Source organism: Rhinoraja longicauda, chromosome 15, assembly GCF_053455715.1.
Source record: "Rhinoraja longicauda isolate Sanriku21f chromosome 15, sRhiLon1.1, whole genome shotgun sequence".
Taxonomy (NCBI): domain Eukaryota; kingdom Metazoa; phylum Chordata; class Chondrichthyes; order Rajiformes; family Arhynchobatidae; genus Rhinoraja; species Rhinoraja longicauda.
The window spans coordinates 47,905,275-47,919,495 of NC_135967.1; the positions used below are offsets into that span (position 1 = coordinate 47,905,275).

Here is a 14,221-nt window from a genome sequence, read left to right on the forward strand (position 1 = left end):
TCCCTTATCTGTGTACTTACCTTAATGACATATTAGTAACCGGTACGTCAGAGGCACACCATCTTGAAACATTGGACAGGGTACTTTCTCGCCTAGAGGAAGCCAGCTTTATACTAGAGTGAAAAGTGCACGTTTCTGACCAACTCAGTCGATTACCTAGGCGTTAGAGTTGATAAAACAGGTGTCCATCCCAGGACCACAAGATCAAAGCCATAAAAGAGGTCCCACGCCCACAGAATGTTGCACAGTTGCGCTCTTGAGGCTAACCAGGGCTAGTTACAATCTGTTCATACAGTAAATCAGTTGGCTACAGTATTGAAGCCCTTGTACCAATTATTCCAGAAGGACCAGCACTGGGTCTGGCCAAAAACCGAACAGAGGGCATTTGAACAAATAAAAGCAGCCCTCAGTTCCTCTTGGGTGTTGGTGCATTATGACCCAGAAATACCTCTGATCATAAAATGTGATGTCTCACCATATGGAGAGGCGCTGTACTTAAAGCATCGAATGCCGTGCGGCACATAGATGCCCATGGCTTTCGCATCAAGAACTATATCTCAGGCGGAGATGAATTATTCACTTGATCGAGGAGCCCTTGCTCTAATGTTAGCATCAAACGCTTCCACTTATTCATATTTGGGCATCCTTGTGAGCACACAGAGCATAAGCCGCTGTTAGGCTTGATGGGAGACCCACGTGGTATCCAACAGATGTCGTCACAAAGAATGCAATGATGGGCACTATCTGCTTACACCCGGAAAAGAAAACGTTGTTGCAGATGCCTTAAGCAGATTACCAATTGGTGAAAATTCAATCTGTGGTGTACCTCCGTTCAATGCAGTTCACCCCGCCATCCACTACTGTTGCAGGTTAAAAGGGCTTTACAGGTTGGTTGGCCCGACAGCCCTTCACCTGAGTTTCAACCATTTACAAGCCGTCAACATGAACTAGGCCTACAGGATGGCTGTATATAATGGGACAGTCGAGTAGTTGTTCGCCCTCAAGGCCACAGCCACACACTCTGTGACTTGCTCATCCTGGTGTTGTTAGAATGAAGACGCTGGCGAGAGACTAAGTGTGGTGGCCTAAAATTGATAGAGATATCAAGAATATGGTACGCGCTTGTCCCATTTGTCAGACAATGCATAATGCATCCCCCAAGGTTCCCTTTAAACCGTGGGCATGACCCGATTCCCTTGGAAGCGCATTCATATTGATTATTTTGGACTGTATTGGGGATACAGGTTTCTGATTATTGTTGTTGCCCATTCGAAGTGGATAGAGGCGCTACCTACTCTTATGTTGTGTACTTTGGCAACTACTGTATCTAAATTACGACCAGTCTTTGCTACATTTGGCATTCCGAAAATGGTTGTATCTGACAACGGCATGGCTTTCACAAGCTTAGAATTCAAGGAGTCTGTGGAGAAGAATGGTATTAGGCATGGCCTTTGACAACAGCACCTGATCACGCAGCACCAAATGGGCTTGTTGAGCATGCAGTGCAAACGGTGAGACAAGGCCTCATGAAACAAACACAAGGTGACTTGTTGACGAAATTAAGTTGTTTCCTTTTCCATTATCGGTCTGTTCCAAATGAATTAACGGGCACATCCCCAGCTGAATTCATGTTCAAACGCCCTTTCTGTACCTGATTCGAGTTTCTACAGCCAACCATCCAGGAAGGTATATGCAGCAAACAAAAGGTCATAAAGCGGAACTATGACACCCACACCAGGCGGCAAACATTTAGCACTGAGGACAAAGTCTACACTCGACTCGCGCACGAAGAAAGCTGGCAAATAGCTGTCGTCTGGCATTGTAACAGTCAAGTGGCTGAACTAGAACTTTCAGATGGAACATCTAGACCATGTACACAAGTGAACTGACGGAACACCCAGGGAAGAGATAGAAGCTCCCCTGGCGGATGAAGCCATCGTTCAAGCAGGTGAAACAACAGATACAACACCATGTGATGAAGAGCTTCCATGTGTATAGGCCTCTTCAGCAGGTGATCAAGAAGACACTGAGATAGAAGATGCTCCCCTGTGTCTGCTGGTCGACCGGTCTGTCTATCACACAGTCCATCAACATCAGTGTCCACTCAGTGCGGGTCGCCCTGCACCACTTGTTCGGTGTCCGCACTCACTCACGTGATTGGGCCCCCACCGCACCTCGCTCTGACACTTCCTGTTTGCCGTGACTCAATAAGCCCCTGTTTTCATGCACTGTGGTCATTCTTGCTCTGCACATATGCAAACAAAAGGGAAGGAAAGGAAAGATACGGCATGGAAACTAGCCCTTCGGCCCAACAAGTCCGCACCAACCATCGATCATCCTGTTCATGCTACTTCTATGTTATCCCATTTTCTCATCCACTGCCCATACACTGGGGGCAATTTATCGAGAGGCCAGTTATCGTGCATTCTCCATGTCTTAGCAATATGGGAAATAATTCAAAATTTCAATGTAATTAAGCTGGAAAGTGTGCAGAGATTTACAATGATGTTGCCAGGACTCAGGGGCCTGTGCTATAGGGAGAGATTAGGCAGGCAAGGACTTTATTTCTTTGTGCACAGGAAGACGAGAGGCGTATAAAATCATGAGGGGAATAGTTAGGTAAATGCATAGTCTTTTACCCAGTGTAGGGGCATCAAGAACCAGAGGACAGGTTTAAGGTGAGAGATAGGAACTGGCAGGGCAACTTTTTCACTCAGAGGGTGGTGCGTATATGGAACAAGCTGCCAGAGAAGGTAGTTGAGGCATGTACGATAACAACATTTATAAAATATTTTGTGGATAGAAAAGATTTAGAGGGATATGGGCAAAACGCAGCCAAATGGGACTGGCTTATATGGGGCATCTTGAACAGCATGGACGAGTTGGGCAGAAGGGCTTCTTTTCGTGCTGTATGACTATGAGTATAATATAAACATAATTTATAACATAAAATATAATGGTGCCAGAGAGTAGCTGAACAAAGCTGATTTCAATCAACTGAATCTGTATGAAAGATATTTTGTTGCAATTAAATAGTTATAGAGTAATAGAGTCATTGAGTCTATTGTACAGTGTGGAAACAGGCCCTTCGGCCCAACTTGCCCGCACCGGCCAACATGTCCCATCGACACTAGTCCTACCTGCCTGGATTTGGCCCATATCACCCTAAACCTGTCCTATCCCTGTACCCGTCTAAATATTTCTTAAACATTGCAATAGTACAGTATCTGCAGGTAAACTCTGTTCTATTTCTAGGTGTGGGAATCACTATGGTCCTTTTCAGTACAATTATTGATATTACCTACAACTGCATCATCGCCTACAGCCTGTTCTACCTGTTTGCCTCCTTCCAATCGCCCCTGCCGTGGTCAGACTGCTTCAGCTGGTGGGGTGCGGATGAAACCTGCAGTCGGACACCCAGAGGTACTGAGCCAACTCTGTTGGGTAATGTAATGGATTCCCAGTAATCTGTCTAGTGGCCATGTGTCCACCCCTTGGTCTGAGGGCTTTGTTCCTAGTATACCCACATCATCCTGTGGACTGTGCATCATTATATACTCATTCTTGAAATACAGCTTATGTTTATTGTTGTCACATGTACAGTGTTTTGTTTTTGGATCGTGAAAGGGTGTTTTCAATGCCATTTTATTCCATTGTTGGTACATTTTCTTTAGTCCTCTTTAGTCTTTAGAATTTCTTTATTCAGAGGGCGGTGAATCTGTGGAATTCATTGCCACAGAAGGCTGTGGAGGGTAAGTCAATGGATATTTTTAAGGCAGAGATAGATAAATTCTTGATTAGTACAGGTGTCAGGGGTTATGGGGAGAAGGCAGGAGAATGGGGTTGAGAGGGAAAGATAGATCAGCCATGATTGACTGGCAGAGTAGACATGAAGGTCCGATTGGCCTAATTCTGCTCCTATCACTTATGAACTTATGAAGACATTGGTGAGGCCATACTTGGAGCACAGTGTTCAGTTTTGATCAGCCAGCTATATGAAGGGTGCCATTATGTTGGTAAGGATGCAGAGAAACTAACAGAAATAGTTCTCAGTGAAATGTCCCACCCCACGTTTTCTAGATCCGTTCTGCAACCTCACTCTGGACAGCGGCTATTCAGAAGTCGTTAATACAACCTGGCTGCAGGCAAACAACAAAACCTGTTCCAATGGATCGGAAATCCATGTTCCTCACCAAGGCCCAAGTGAACAATACTGGGAGTAAGTAACGTTGCAGAGAGTGGCACCATCCATCCACCTGGCACCTCATACATTCACATTTATATCAATAACTTTCCTCAACCCGAAACGTCACCCATTCCTTCTCTCCAAAGATGCTGCCTGTCCCGCTGAGTTACTCCAGCACTTTGTGTCTATCTTTGGTGTAAACCACCATCTGCAGTTCCTTCCTACACATTTGTTGAGGGATTCCTGTTTTATCATGAGCTGTTGGGTTACGTTTAGCTACACCAACATCTTTAGTTTAATTTGGAGATACAGCATGGAAACTGGCCCTTCGGCCCACCAGGTCCATACCGACCAACGATCACGCTAGTTCTATGTTATCCCACTTTCTTATGCACTCCATACACGCTAGGGACAGTGAACTCCCACATCTCCAAAGATGTTTGAGTTTGTAGGTTAATTGGCCTCTGCAAATTGCCTCTCATGTGTAGGGAGTGAACTGCCATTCAGTTGTCGGTGTGGAGTCGGTGGACCAATATTTCCATGCTGTACTTTTCAATCAATCTATCCATACAGCCAACAGAGACCCAGGTTGTTGGAGCTCTGAGGCAGTGGCAAACTGAATACAGTTCGTTCATTAACCTGTGACAATAACTAAATTGTATGAAGCTGCCATGTTTAACATTGCCAAAAAATATGGAAGATTTGCAACAGGAGGAGGCCATTCAGCCCGTCATATCCTTGCTAGTTGAAATAGAGTCATTCCAGCCCAACCTCACGTTCAACAGCAGGTCTAGTGCTCTGAGTTCACTGCTCTTCATGCACGATTCACTTTCTGTGTGGTTGCAAATGCGTAAGGGGCTGTCATGTGATGCGTGTTTACATTTGACAGAGTATGTGGGAGGACAGTGGGAGGAATAGGACAGTGATTGTACCCAATGTCACAGGATTACATGGGATCTGGATTCAATGTTGAGGACTCCCAGCACATCCCTCCCACTATGGTGACCCCACTGATGGGTCTGGCTTGCTGATGAGGCAGGGCATACCCAGGCTTTGAAGTGGAGGCAAAATAGACTGCAGATGCTGGAGACACTAGGAACTGCAGATGCCGGTTTACAAAAAAAGTACTGGAGTAACTCTGCAGGTCAGGCAGCATCTCTGGAGGATATGGATAGGCAATGATTGGGGTTGGGACCCTTCTTCAGACTGGTTGCAGTAGGTGGAGAAAGCCCAAAGAGAAGTGGGCTTGGGCCAAAGATTGGCAAGTGATGGGTAGATACAGTTGAGGGTGGTTTTTGGTTGGCAGATGGTTGTACAATGGCCAGAGATGAGAAGACTAAAAGTGTGAGGTAAGGAGGCAAGGACTGAACAGGTGTGAAATGTGAACCAACGGGGAGGGTTATAGGTGGAAGGGAATGGGAACAGGGAGAAAGGGAAAGGGAGAAATGAGTGATAATCCAGGTGGGGCAAAGGGAAGAGAGGAGGGAAACAGGGCTGTTGGGAGGTGAGTTAGCTAAAATGGAAAGCCACTAGGAATTGAACATTCATTCCATTGGTTTGTACGCCACCCAAACTGAATATGAAGGGGCATACTTCCAGTTTGCAAGCAGCCTCACTCTTGCAATGGAAGAGGGCCAGAACAGAAAGGGCAAATTCATGTATATTTAGCAAAATATTTTTGTGCTCTTTATTTAATGCCGACTGATACACGATGTCTTCTGTTGTCATTTTATTTAGAAAATTTGTTTTACGCCGCACAAGTTCAGTGGGCGAGACGGGGGAGATAGTCTGGTACTTGGCCCTCTGTCTGCTTCTGGCCTGGCTGATCGTTTGTGGAGCACTTTCTAAAGGAATCAAATCTTCAGGAAAGGTGAAATGATTGCTGACAAACAGCACTAAAAACTGGTGACAATGTACAGATGTCCACATTTACAAATATGCTTTAAAATTACTGTGGGCAGCACACAAAGAAACTTGTAGAGGGAATTAATATCAAAACAAGGATCCCAATTAAAAAAGATGACAGTACAGAAATTAAGGAAATGGCTGACTTATTGAAAAATTCCTCACGTATTCATTCCAGAGGAAAAGCTGCATTTTGATGATGTTACAGGAGTCCGTTGTAGTGAGTCCGAAACCGGGTGATGTTGCCAACGGAGTTTATTCTGCAGTTCCAAACCCGTGACAAACCGCAACACACTTTAGTTCAGGACACACACTAACTACAACCTAATCTCTAGAGTTTGGCGCCAGGCTGACGAATTCCCCGTGCTGCCGCACCTCGTGACCCGCCAGCCAATCCGAGGGTTCGAGACCCCCTGGCCAATCCGTATGTCTTTACATGACCCCTCCCAGAACCCTCGAAACCATACCTCACGGGCGCCCGGACCTCCCGTCCGGAACGCGTATGGAGAGGGGAGGCCGATACCGCCAGCGTGACCGGAGGCGGGGAGGGCCACTGGAGGGGAGGGGAGGCCTGCAGGTGTAGGCGACGGGGGGTGCTTGATCGACAACGGCGGCCTGGGCCCAGCCATAGGCGGCGGGGGGCCGAGAGGTGGCAAACAGGACGCCGCTGGCGGGACAAGTGAGGCGGCCACAGGTCGGCCCCGGCGAGGAGGTTGGGCCACCGACACGGGGAGGTCCTGGTCCAAGTGGGCCGGCTTGAGGCGGGATACTGAAACGAGCTCCTGACGAGTTCCCACCTGTAAGGTGAAGGTGACAGTCCCTCTTTTCAGCACCTGGAACGGGCCCTGGTAAACCGGCTGAAGAGGAGGGCGGTGGGAATCCCTTCGGAGGAACACGAACTCACAGTCCCGCAAGTCCGACGGGACGTGCACTGCCGTGCTTCCATGACTGGAGGCCGGGACTGGAGCCAGAGACCCCACCCGCGCCCGGAGGGAACCCAAAACCGACGGGACGGACGGCGGCAGGGCGGGAGTGGAGGGAAGAATGTCACCCGGCACCCGCAGGGGCGAACCGTAGACGAGCTCGGCCGAGGATGTGCGCAGCTCAGCCTTCGGGGCCGTGCAAATGCCGAGGAGGACCCAAGGCAGCTGGTCAGTCCAATCGTGGCCGGTCAGTCGGGCACAGAGGGACGCCTTCAGCTGCCGGTGGAAGCGCTCCACCATCCCGTTGGATTGGGGATGGTAGGCGGTGGTCTGCTGTAAGCGAGACCCATACAACTGTGCCAGCGCGGCCCAGAGGGACGAGGTGAACTGGGCCCCCCGATCTGTGGTGATGATAGCCGGGACGCCGAAACGGGCCACCCAATGCAACGCCAGGGCCCGTACACAGGAGGCCGCCGAGGTGTCCGACAATAGGAGCGCCTCCGGCCAACGTGTAAACCGATCCACCACCATCAGCAGATGAGTATAGCCCCTGGAGTAGGGCAACGGGCCAACCAAATCCACATGGATGTGGTAAAAACGGACGGGGGGAACCTCGAATCTCTGGTATGGGGGCTGGACATGGCGATGAACCTTGGAGGTCTGGCACGGGATGCAGGCGCGTGCCCAGGCTGCCACCTGCTTCCGCAGGCCGTGCCAGACAAATCGGGCGGCCACCATGGCTGAAGTCGCCCTGATGGACGGGTGTGCCAGGCCATGAATGGCCTCAAAAACCTTACGCCGCAGGGCGGTCGGCACCACCGGGCGAGGGCGTGGAAGGGAAATGTCGCACCACAACTTGGTACCTGTGGGGCCGCACGCCACCTGTTCCAAACGCAGCCCCGAAGCTGTGGAAGCGTACGCTGCGGCAGTTCCTTCCAGGCGCTGAGCCTCCGCTAGCTCCTGGAAATCCACCTCACCCCCTACCGCGGCTACGGAGGGAATGGCCGGCCGGGACAGGGCGTCGGCAACGGCGTTAAGCCTACCCGCAATATGACGGACATCGGTGGTGAACTCCGAAATCAGGATGAGGTGCCGCTGCTGGCGAGCCGACCACGGATCAGAAACCTTAGAAAAAGCGAATGTTAGAGGTTTGTGATCCGTGTAGGCCACAAAAGAGCGACCCTCCAAAAAATAACGGAAGTGGCAGACCGCTAAATAGAGGGCCAGGAGCTCCCTATCAAACGCACTGTATTTGAGCTCAGGTCGAGTGAGCTGCCGGCTGAAAAACGCCAGGGGCTGCCAGCGACCTTCGACCTGCTGCTCCAAAACCCGTCCCACCGCCACGTGTGAGGCGTCCACCGTCAGAGCCGTGGGGACGGAGGAGCGCGGGTGCACCAGCATGGTGGCGTTGGCAAGGGCCTGTTTGATTGCGGCAAAAGCCGCCTCTGCAGCTGCGGACCATACCAACTCAGCGGGGTTACCCGCGAGGCATTGAAAAAGGGGGCGCATGATCCGAGCTGCTGCAGGCACGAACCAGTGATAAAAGTTCACCATGCCCACGAATTCCTGCAGGCCCTTGATGGTGGTAGGGCGGGGGAAAGAGCGGACCACGTCCACCTTAGCTGGCAAAGGAGTGGCACCGGCCGGTGTAACCCGGTGACCCAGAAAATCTACCGCTGACAGGCCGAATTTGCATTTGGACGGGTGGAGGATCAGGCCGTGGTCTTGCAGCCTCTGGAACACCGTGCGGAGGTGGACTAAGTGCTCCTGGTCCGAACGGCTGGCAATCAAAATGTCATCGAGGTAAATAAACACGAACGACAAAACTCGACCCACACGGTCCATCAGACGCTGGAATGCCTGGGCCGCGTTTTTAAGACCGAAAGGCTTGCGCAACCACTCAAATAACCCGAACGGAGTAATGGTAGCCGTCTTTGGAATGTCCAGCGGGTGGACCGGGATCTGATGATATCCCCGCACCAAATCGATCTTGGAAAAAATTGCCGCCCCCTCCAGGCTGGCTGAGAAGTCCTGTATGTGCGGGATCGGGTAGCAGTCCGGCCGTGTTGACGCGTTGAGTCGTCGGAAATCCCCACATGGTCTCCACCCCCCAGATGCTTTGGAGACCATATGCAAGGGGGAGGCCCACGGACTGCTTGAAGGCCGAACAATCCCCAGCCTTTCCAAGTTGAGGAACTCCTCCCGAGCCATGGCCAGCGTTTCGGGTGGGAGGCGCCGTGCCCGGGCAAAAACCGGCGGCCCCTCGGTAGGGATGAAATGAACGACACCATGCTTCTCGGAAGGTGCATCGAACCGCTGAACGAGGAGCTGCGGGAAGTCGGCGAGGACCGCATCAAACTGACCAGGAGCCGTGGTGATGGCCTAGATCGCCGGGCTGGGTGGGGCGGCGCTTGGAGGAGCAGCAGGCTCCGTACTGCTAGCCGAGGGTTGCAGGCCCCTCCCGCGGACGTCTGCGACCAACGAAAAAGCCCAGAGGAAGTCCGCGCCCAAAATGGCCTGGCCCACATCCGCAACGATGAAATCCCAACGGTAGGTCTTGGACTCGAAGGACAGGGACATGGCCCTTTTACCGTAAGTGTGGATGGGGCTGCCGTTCACCGCAATGAGGGGCGGGCCCTTCCCACCCGCTCGAACTTCACAGTCGTAGGGGGGCACAATACTCACGACCGCTCCCATATCAACCAGAAAGACGGTCCCGGTGCCTTGATCCGTAGCGTAGAGGCGGCAGTTGCGGCCGATCGAGACTGTCTCTACATTCGATCGGCCGAGGCATTTCCTGGAAACGAGCACGGGGCCCTGCAACTTTGGGCCTCACTGCCCCACCGCTTATGGAAGAAACACCAGCCGCGTCTGTGCGGCCCTGTTGCCTGTGCCCGCTGCCAATAAGCAGGTGCTGCAGCCCCTTCTTGGCGGGCTGACTGCGAAATGGCGGCCGATGCGTTGCCCTCTCGGCCGCTCAGCCGACTGCCGCTGGGCCTCGAAACTCAATTAACTGCGAACGCTACCTGATCTTCGAACGAGACGTCCGCCAACACTAACCTGACGTTTCTCGGCAGTTTCTCCCGAAAAGCCGCTTCAAAAACCATGCACGGCTGATGGTCGCCCACCAAGGTCAGCATCTCAGTCATCAATGCCGATGGCAGCCGCTGCCCCAGCTCTGGTAAATGGAGGAGCTTCAGAGCCCGCTGGTTCTGGCTCCAGCCGAAAGTCCTCAGTAGGAGCCTCTTGAGCCCCACATACTGCTCGGTTTGGGGAGGGTTGGTCAGATACCGACCCACCCGCGCGGCCACCTCCGGCTGTAGACAGCCCACCAGGTGGTGGAACTTCTCCTGGTCTTCCTCCACCCTCTTAAGATGGAACTGGGATTCTGCTTGTACGAACCACAGGTGCGGCTGATGGGCCCAGAACGGCGGCAGGTGAACCTCGCCCGCGCTCGCTCCCACCTGCGACATGCTGTTGTGATCTTCAGCTCACGTCTCGAGGTCACCAATGTAGTGAGTCCGAAACCGGGTGATGATGCCAACGGAGTTTATTCTGCAGTTCAAAACCCATGGCAAACCGCAACACACTTTAGTTCAGGACACACACTAACTACAACCTAATCTCTAGAGTTTGGCGCCAGACTGACGAATTCCCCGTGCTGCCGCACCTCGTGACCCGCCAGCCAATCCGAGGGTTCGAGACCCCCTGGCCAATCCGTATGTCCCTACACCGTGTGCATTAACCATTAAAATCCTCTGGCTATGAACTGAAAGTAATCAATGGGGCTGACCACTGGGATTTAGAAATTGATGACAGGTCAAAAGTCAGGTTTCTTGCAGCTAGTGGCTCTCCTTAGAATCTCCAAAGACTTTCCATATTCGATAAGGGACCACCCTGGCATGTGGTACAACATGCTCCATCTGTTGTAATGTGCACAGATACAAGAATAATCTTGAAACTCGACATCAATCAGGGAAAAGCTAAATGATCTGTTAGATGTACCGAGTTTTAGCAATTTGACAGAGTTGCTTTTATAGGTGCAAAAGCTTTAAGCATCACTACACTAGTTGCTGAAACATAATGGAAACAAGAAATTGTATTCTGAGAGTTGGACCAGTTTCTACTGAGTTCACAGTTCTTGCTCATGATGAGTTAATTTGTTCAATGGTACTTAATTGTCATGTAATTCTTAGATTTGGGTGCAATTCTGTAAAATCATAAATAAGTCATAAATAAGTACAAAAACGCAGCATTTGTGGTGCATGAATAGTAGATATCACCACGGCAGTACGCAAAGGGTGAATGTCAAAACAAAGAACTGCAAATACTGGTTTGTCCACAAAAGGACACAAAGTGCTGGAGTAACTCCGTAGTGCTGGAGTAACTTTCATTTCACTGCGCATTTATGTGTATGTGACAAATAAAATTGCCTATTGACCATTGACTATAGGTAAGGCAGCATCTCTGGAGAACATGGATAGGTGACGCTTCTGGTCGTTCGGAGATGTTACTGATCAATCGATTAATTAATTAATTAATTCTTCTCTTAATCGCTAATTTTAGATTTGCGGTGATTATTATTTATGAGCCAAGATATACACAAAGCAAAAGTCTGTGTATGGAATTAGTCGTCAACTAAAGCAGACGAGGCTCGAGCAGTGAAACGAAATGTTCAAGGGACCACATTTCCCAATGTGGGCCACCTAAGATTGCAAAATAAGCTAAATAATAAATTTGTGGTGCATAATTGATTCAAAATGGGCTTCTCCTGTGTAAATGTTTTGCTCCTCTGAATATTGTAGAATGATTTAAATTCTGTTTAATACGCTTCTCAATTATGTGATGTAATAATAATAATAATAATATATTCCTTTATTCGTCCCACACCGGAGAAATTTACAGTGTTACAGCAGCAATGTGGATAGCAAGAGAGCAAGAGATCATTCATTATAAATAAATAAAAGATACATAAATTGTCATCAGCTTTCTGTGTGTTCTTAGCTGTTATTGTTGACTGGTCTGCTGGGAGCAGTGCTGGTTGTGCGGTCTCACAGCAGCGGGAAGGAAGGACCTCCTATATCTCTCCTTCACGCACCTGGGGTGAAGGAGTCTGTCACTGAAGGAGCTACTCAGTGCAGTGACAGTGTCCTGCATGGGGTGGGAGTCGTTGTCCAGCAGCGATGTTAGCTTTGCCATCATCCTCCTCTCTCCCACCACCTGCACTGAGTCGAGGGGGCAACCCAGGACAGTGCTCTGTGAATAATCATCTTTAACTCCAATTATTTTACTTAGTGTAGACACAAGGAATTGCAGATGCTGATTTACAAAATAAGACACAATGTGCTAGAGGTACTCAGTGGGTCAGGCAGCATCTCTGGAGAACATGGGTACGCTGTAGAAGGTTCCTAACCAAAACCACCAATTGTGTTCCCCAGAGATGCTGCATGAAAGCATTTTATTTATGACTGTGCTAACGTATATGATTTTACAGAACTGCACGCAAATCAAAGAATTTCACTGTATGTAGATGCATGACAATTAAGTGCCATTGAGCAAATTAACTGCGTTACTCCAGAAGCTGTGTGTCTTTTTTTATTTAGTGTTTCATTAAATCAAATATTGCAGATGTTAAAGCAGGAACAGAAGACAATCTAACAATCCTTTTCCACGTTCAGGTCGTTTATTTCACAGCAACGTTTCCGTACGTGGTTCTGACCGCACTTCTGATCCGAGGACTGACCCTGGAGGGAGCTTGGAAAGGGATTGAATTCTACATTGGGAGCCAGTCGGACTTCTCAAAGCTGGCTGATGCTGAGGTAATCTCACCAGTGTAATCCACCTTCTTTTGGCTGAATATTTCAATCAGATATTTCCACGTGTGGAAGAAATTAATTTAGAGGGAAATTAATGGAAAGCGGAGACTTTGCAGATTTGTTTCGAGATTTTATTGCATGATATCATGGAGAGAATGGCTGCAGTAAATTGCCCACCAGTTCTCTGACTTCACAGCAGAATTAGCCGACAATTCTGTTATACTGTGCAGTAAACAACTGTTGATTTTTGTTAGGTACTACTCTATGAAAATACATGGGTACCTATTATTTAATTAGTCATTACATACTTCTTGTTTTTGTTAATCTTATTCAACAACAAATGGTTAATGCAAGTCAAACACGATCCAACGGCATCTTGACATTATTTTATCTCACCTCTTAGGCGACCCGCGCCACCAACCCCTCTCCGAGCCAATCACAACCTCCCCATTTACAGTAACATTTCTATGCCACTAGTGGTAGGGCACGCGGGTGGTCTACTGTAACTTCTCAGGAGGGGAAAACAAGCTTCGTTATCTCCTCTACTATTTCACATTTACATTTACCATCCACCTGCAACACATTCCCAGACAAGATGTAATACGTCTAAACGTACTCTGCCGATTCCCATGAACCTCTTCTGCACCTGGTCAACGAGAGGTACCAATTGTCACATCCAAGCACCCTTTCGTTACCTTGTTCAATTACAATCAAAATTAAGTAAGGAAGGATATTAATTTTTCTTCCACAGTTCCCTCCTTGTTGATCTTTATGAAAGGATTTTAATATTTTCTCTCAGTAATCAGTTGTAAAAATGGAGGCATACATGTCCCATTATAATTTTGGTTGGAACTCGTCCTTGAGCTCGCAAAGGGATACCTCTTTCAATGTGCATAGGGATATGGGCACAGCCCCAACATTCAAATCAGATAAGGAAGCTTGCTTTTCTTACAGCTGTGAGTTCACTGTGTTCTGTTGTTTGTTGAATTTCATACTCCAACTTCTATCTGAATCTTATTACTTGTAACTATCTAGATGCCTCACTTCACCCTCATATCCTCTCTGATCCCACATAATGTTAGTATATTCATGTATTTAATACTACAAACATAGTTAATAAGGAATATGTCTACATTTTGACACTCTTTTTTATCACTACAAAATGTTATGGTTCTTGTGTTTCCTTCTGTTCGAGGTTTCTGTCTGAGTGCTGTAGTTTATATCTGGGGGCATGTACCCAATCAGGTTTTTCTTGTACTTTTACTGCTGTTCGTGTTGTTAGCAGCAACAAATATGGTCCTTTCCATCTAGGAGAGAACGAACCTTTGTTAATTGCTCACACATAAACCTGATCTCCTGGTTTAAACGGGTGCACATTTTCTTCTGCCGGA

General features: G+C 48.9%; 1 protein-coding gene across 2 annotated transcripts in view; it reads left to right on the plus strand.

The window, feature by feature from the left end:
• The window catches only part of LOC144600712 (sodium- and chloride-dependent neutral and basic amino acid transporter B(0+)-like), a 35,808-nt gene that overhangs the window by 6,300 nt on the left and 15,287 nt on the right, over positions 1 to 14,221 (plus strand). For both annotated transcript variants that reach the window (XR_013548173.1, XM_078412623.1), the window contains exons 4-7: positions 3,256 to 3,423; positions 4,081 to 4,219; positions 5,924 to 6,056; positions 12,693 to 12,833. Coding sequence is in view for 1 of the 2 variants with exons in the window: in XM_078412623.1 (XP_078268749.1) it covers positions 3,256 to 3,423; positions 4,081 to 4,219; positions 5,924 to 6,056; positions 12,693 to 12,833 (581 nt within the window). In the remaining variant the exon portion in view is untranslated. The remainder of the gene's footprint in view (positions 1 to 3,255; positions 3,424 to 4,080; positions 4,220 to 5,923; positions 6,057 to 12,692; positions 12,834 to 14,221) is intronic.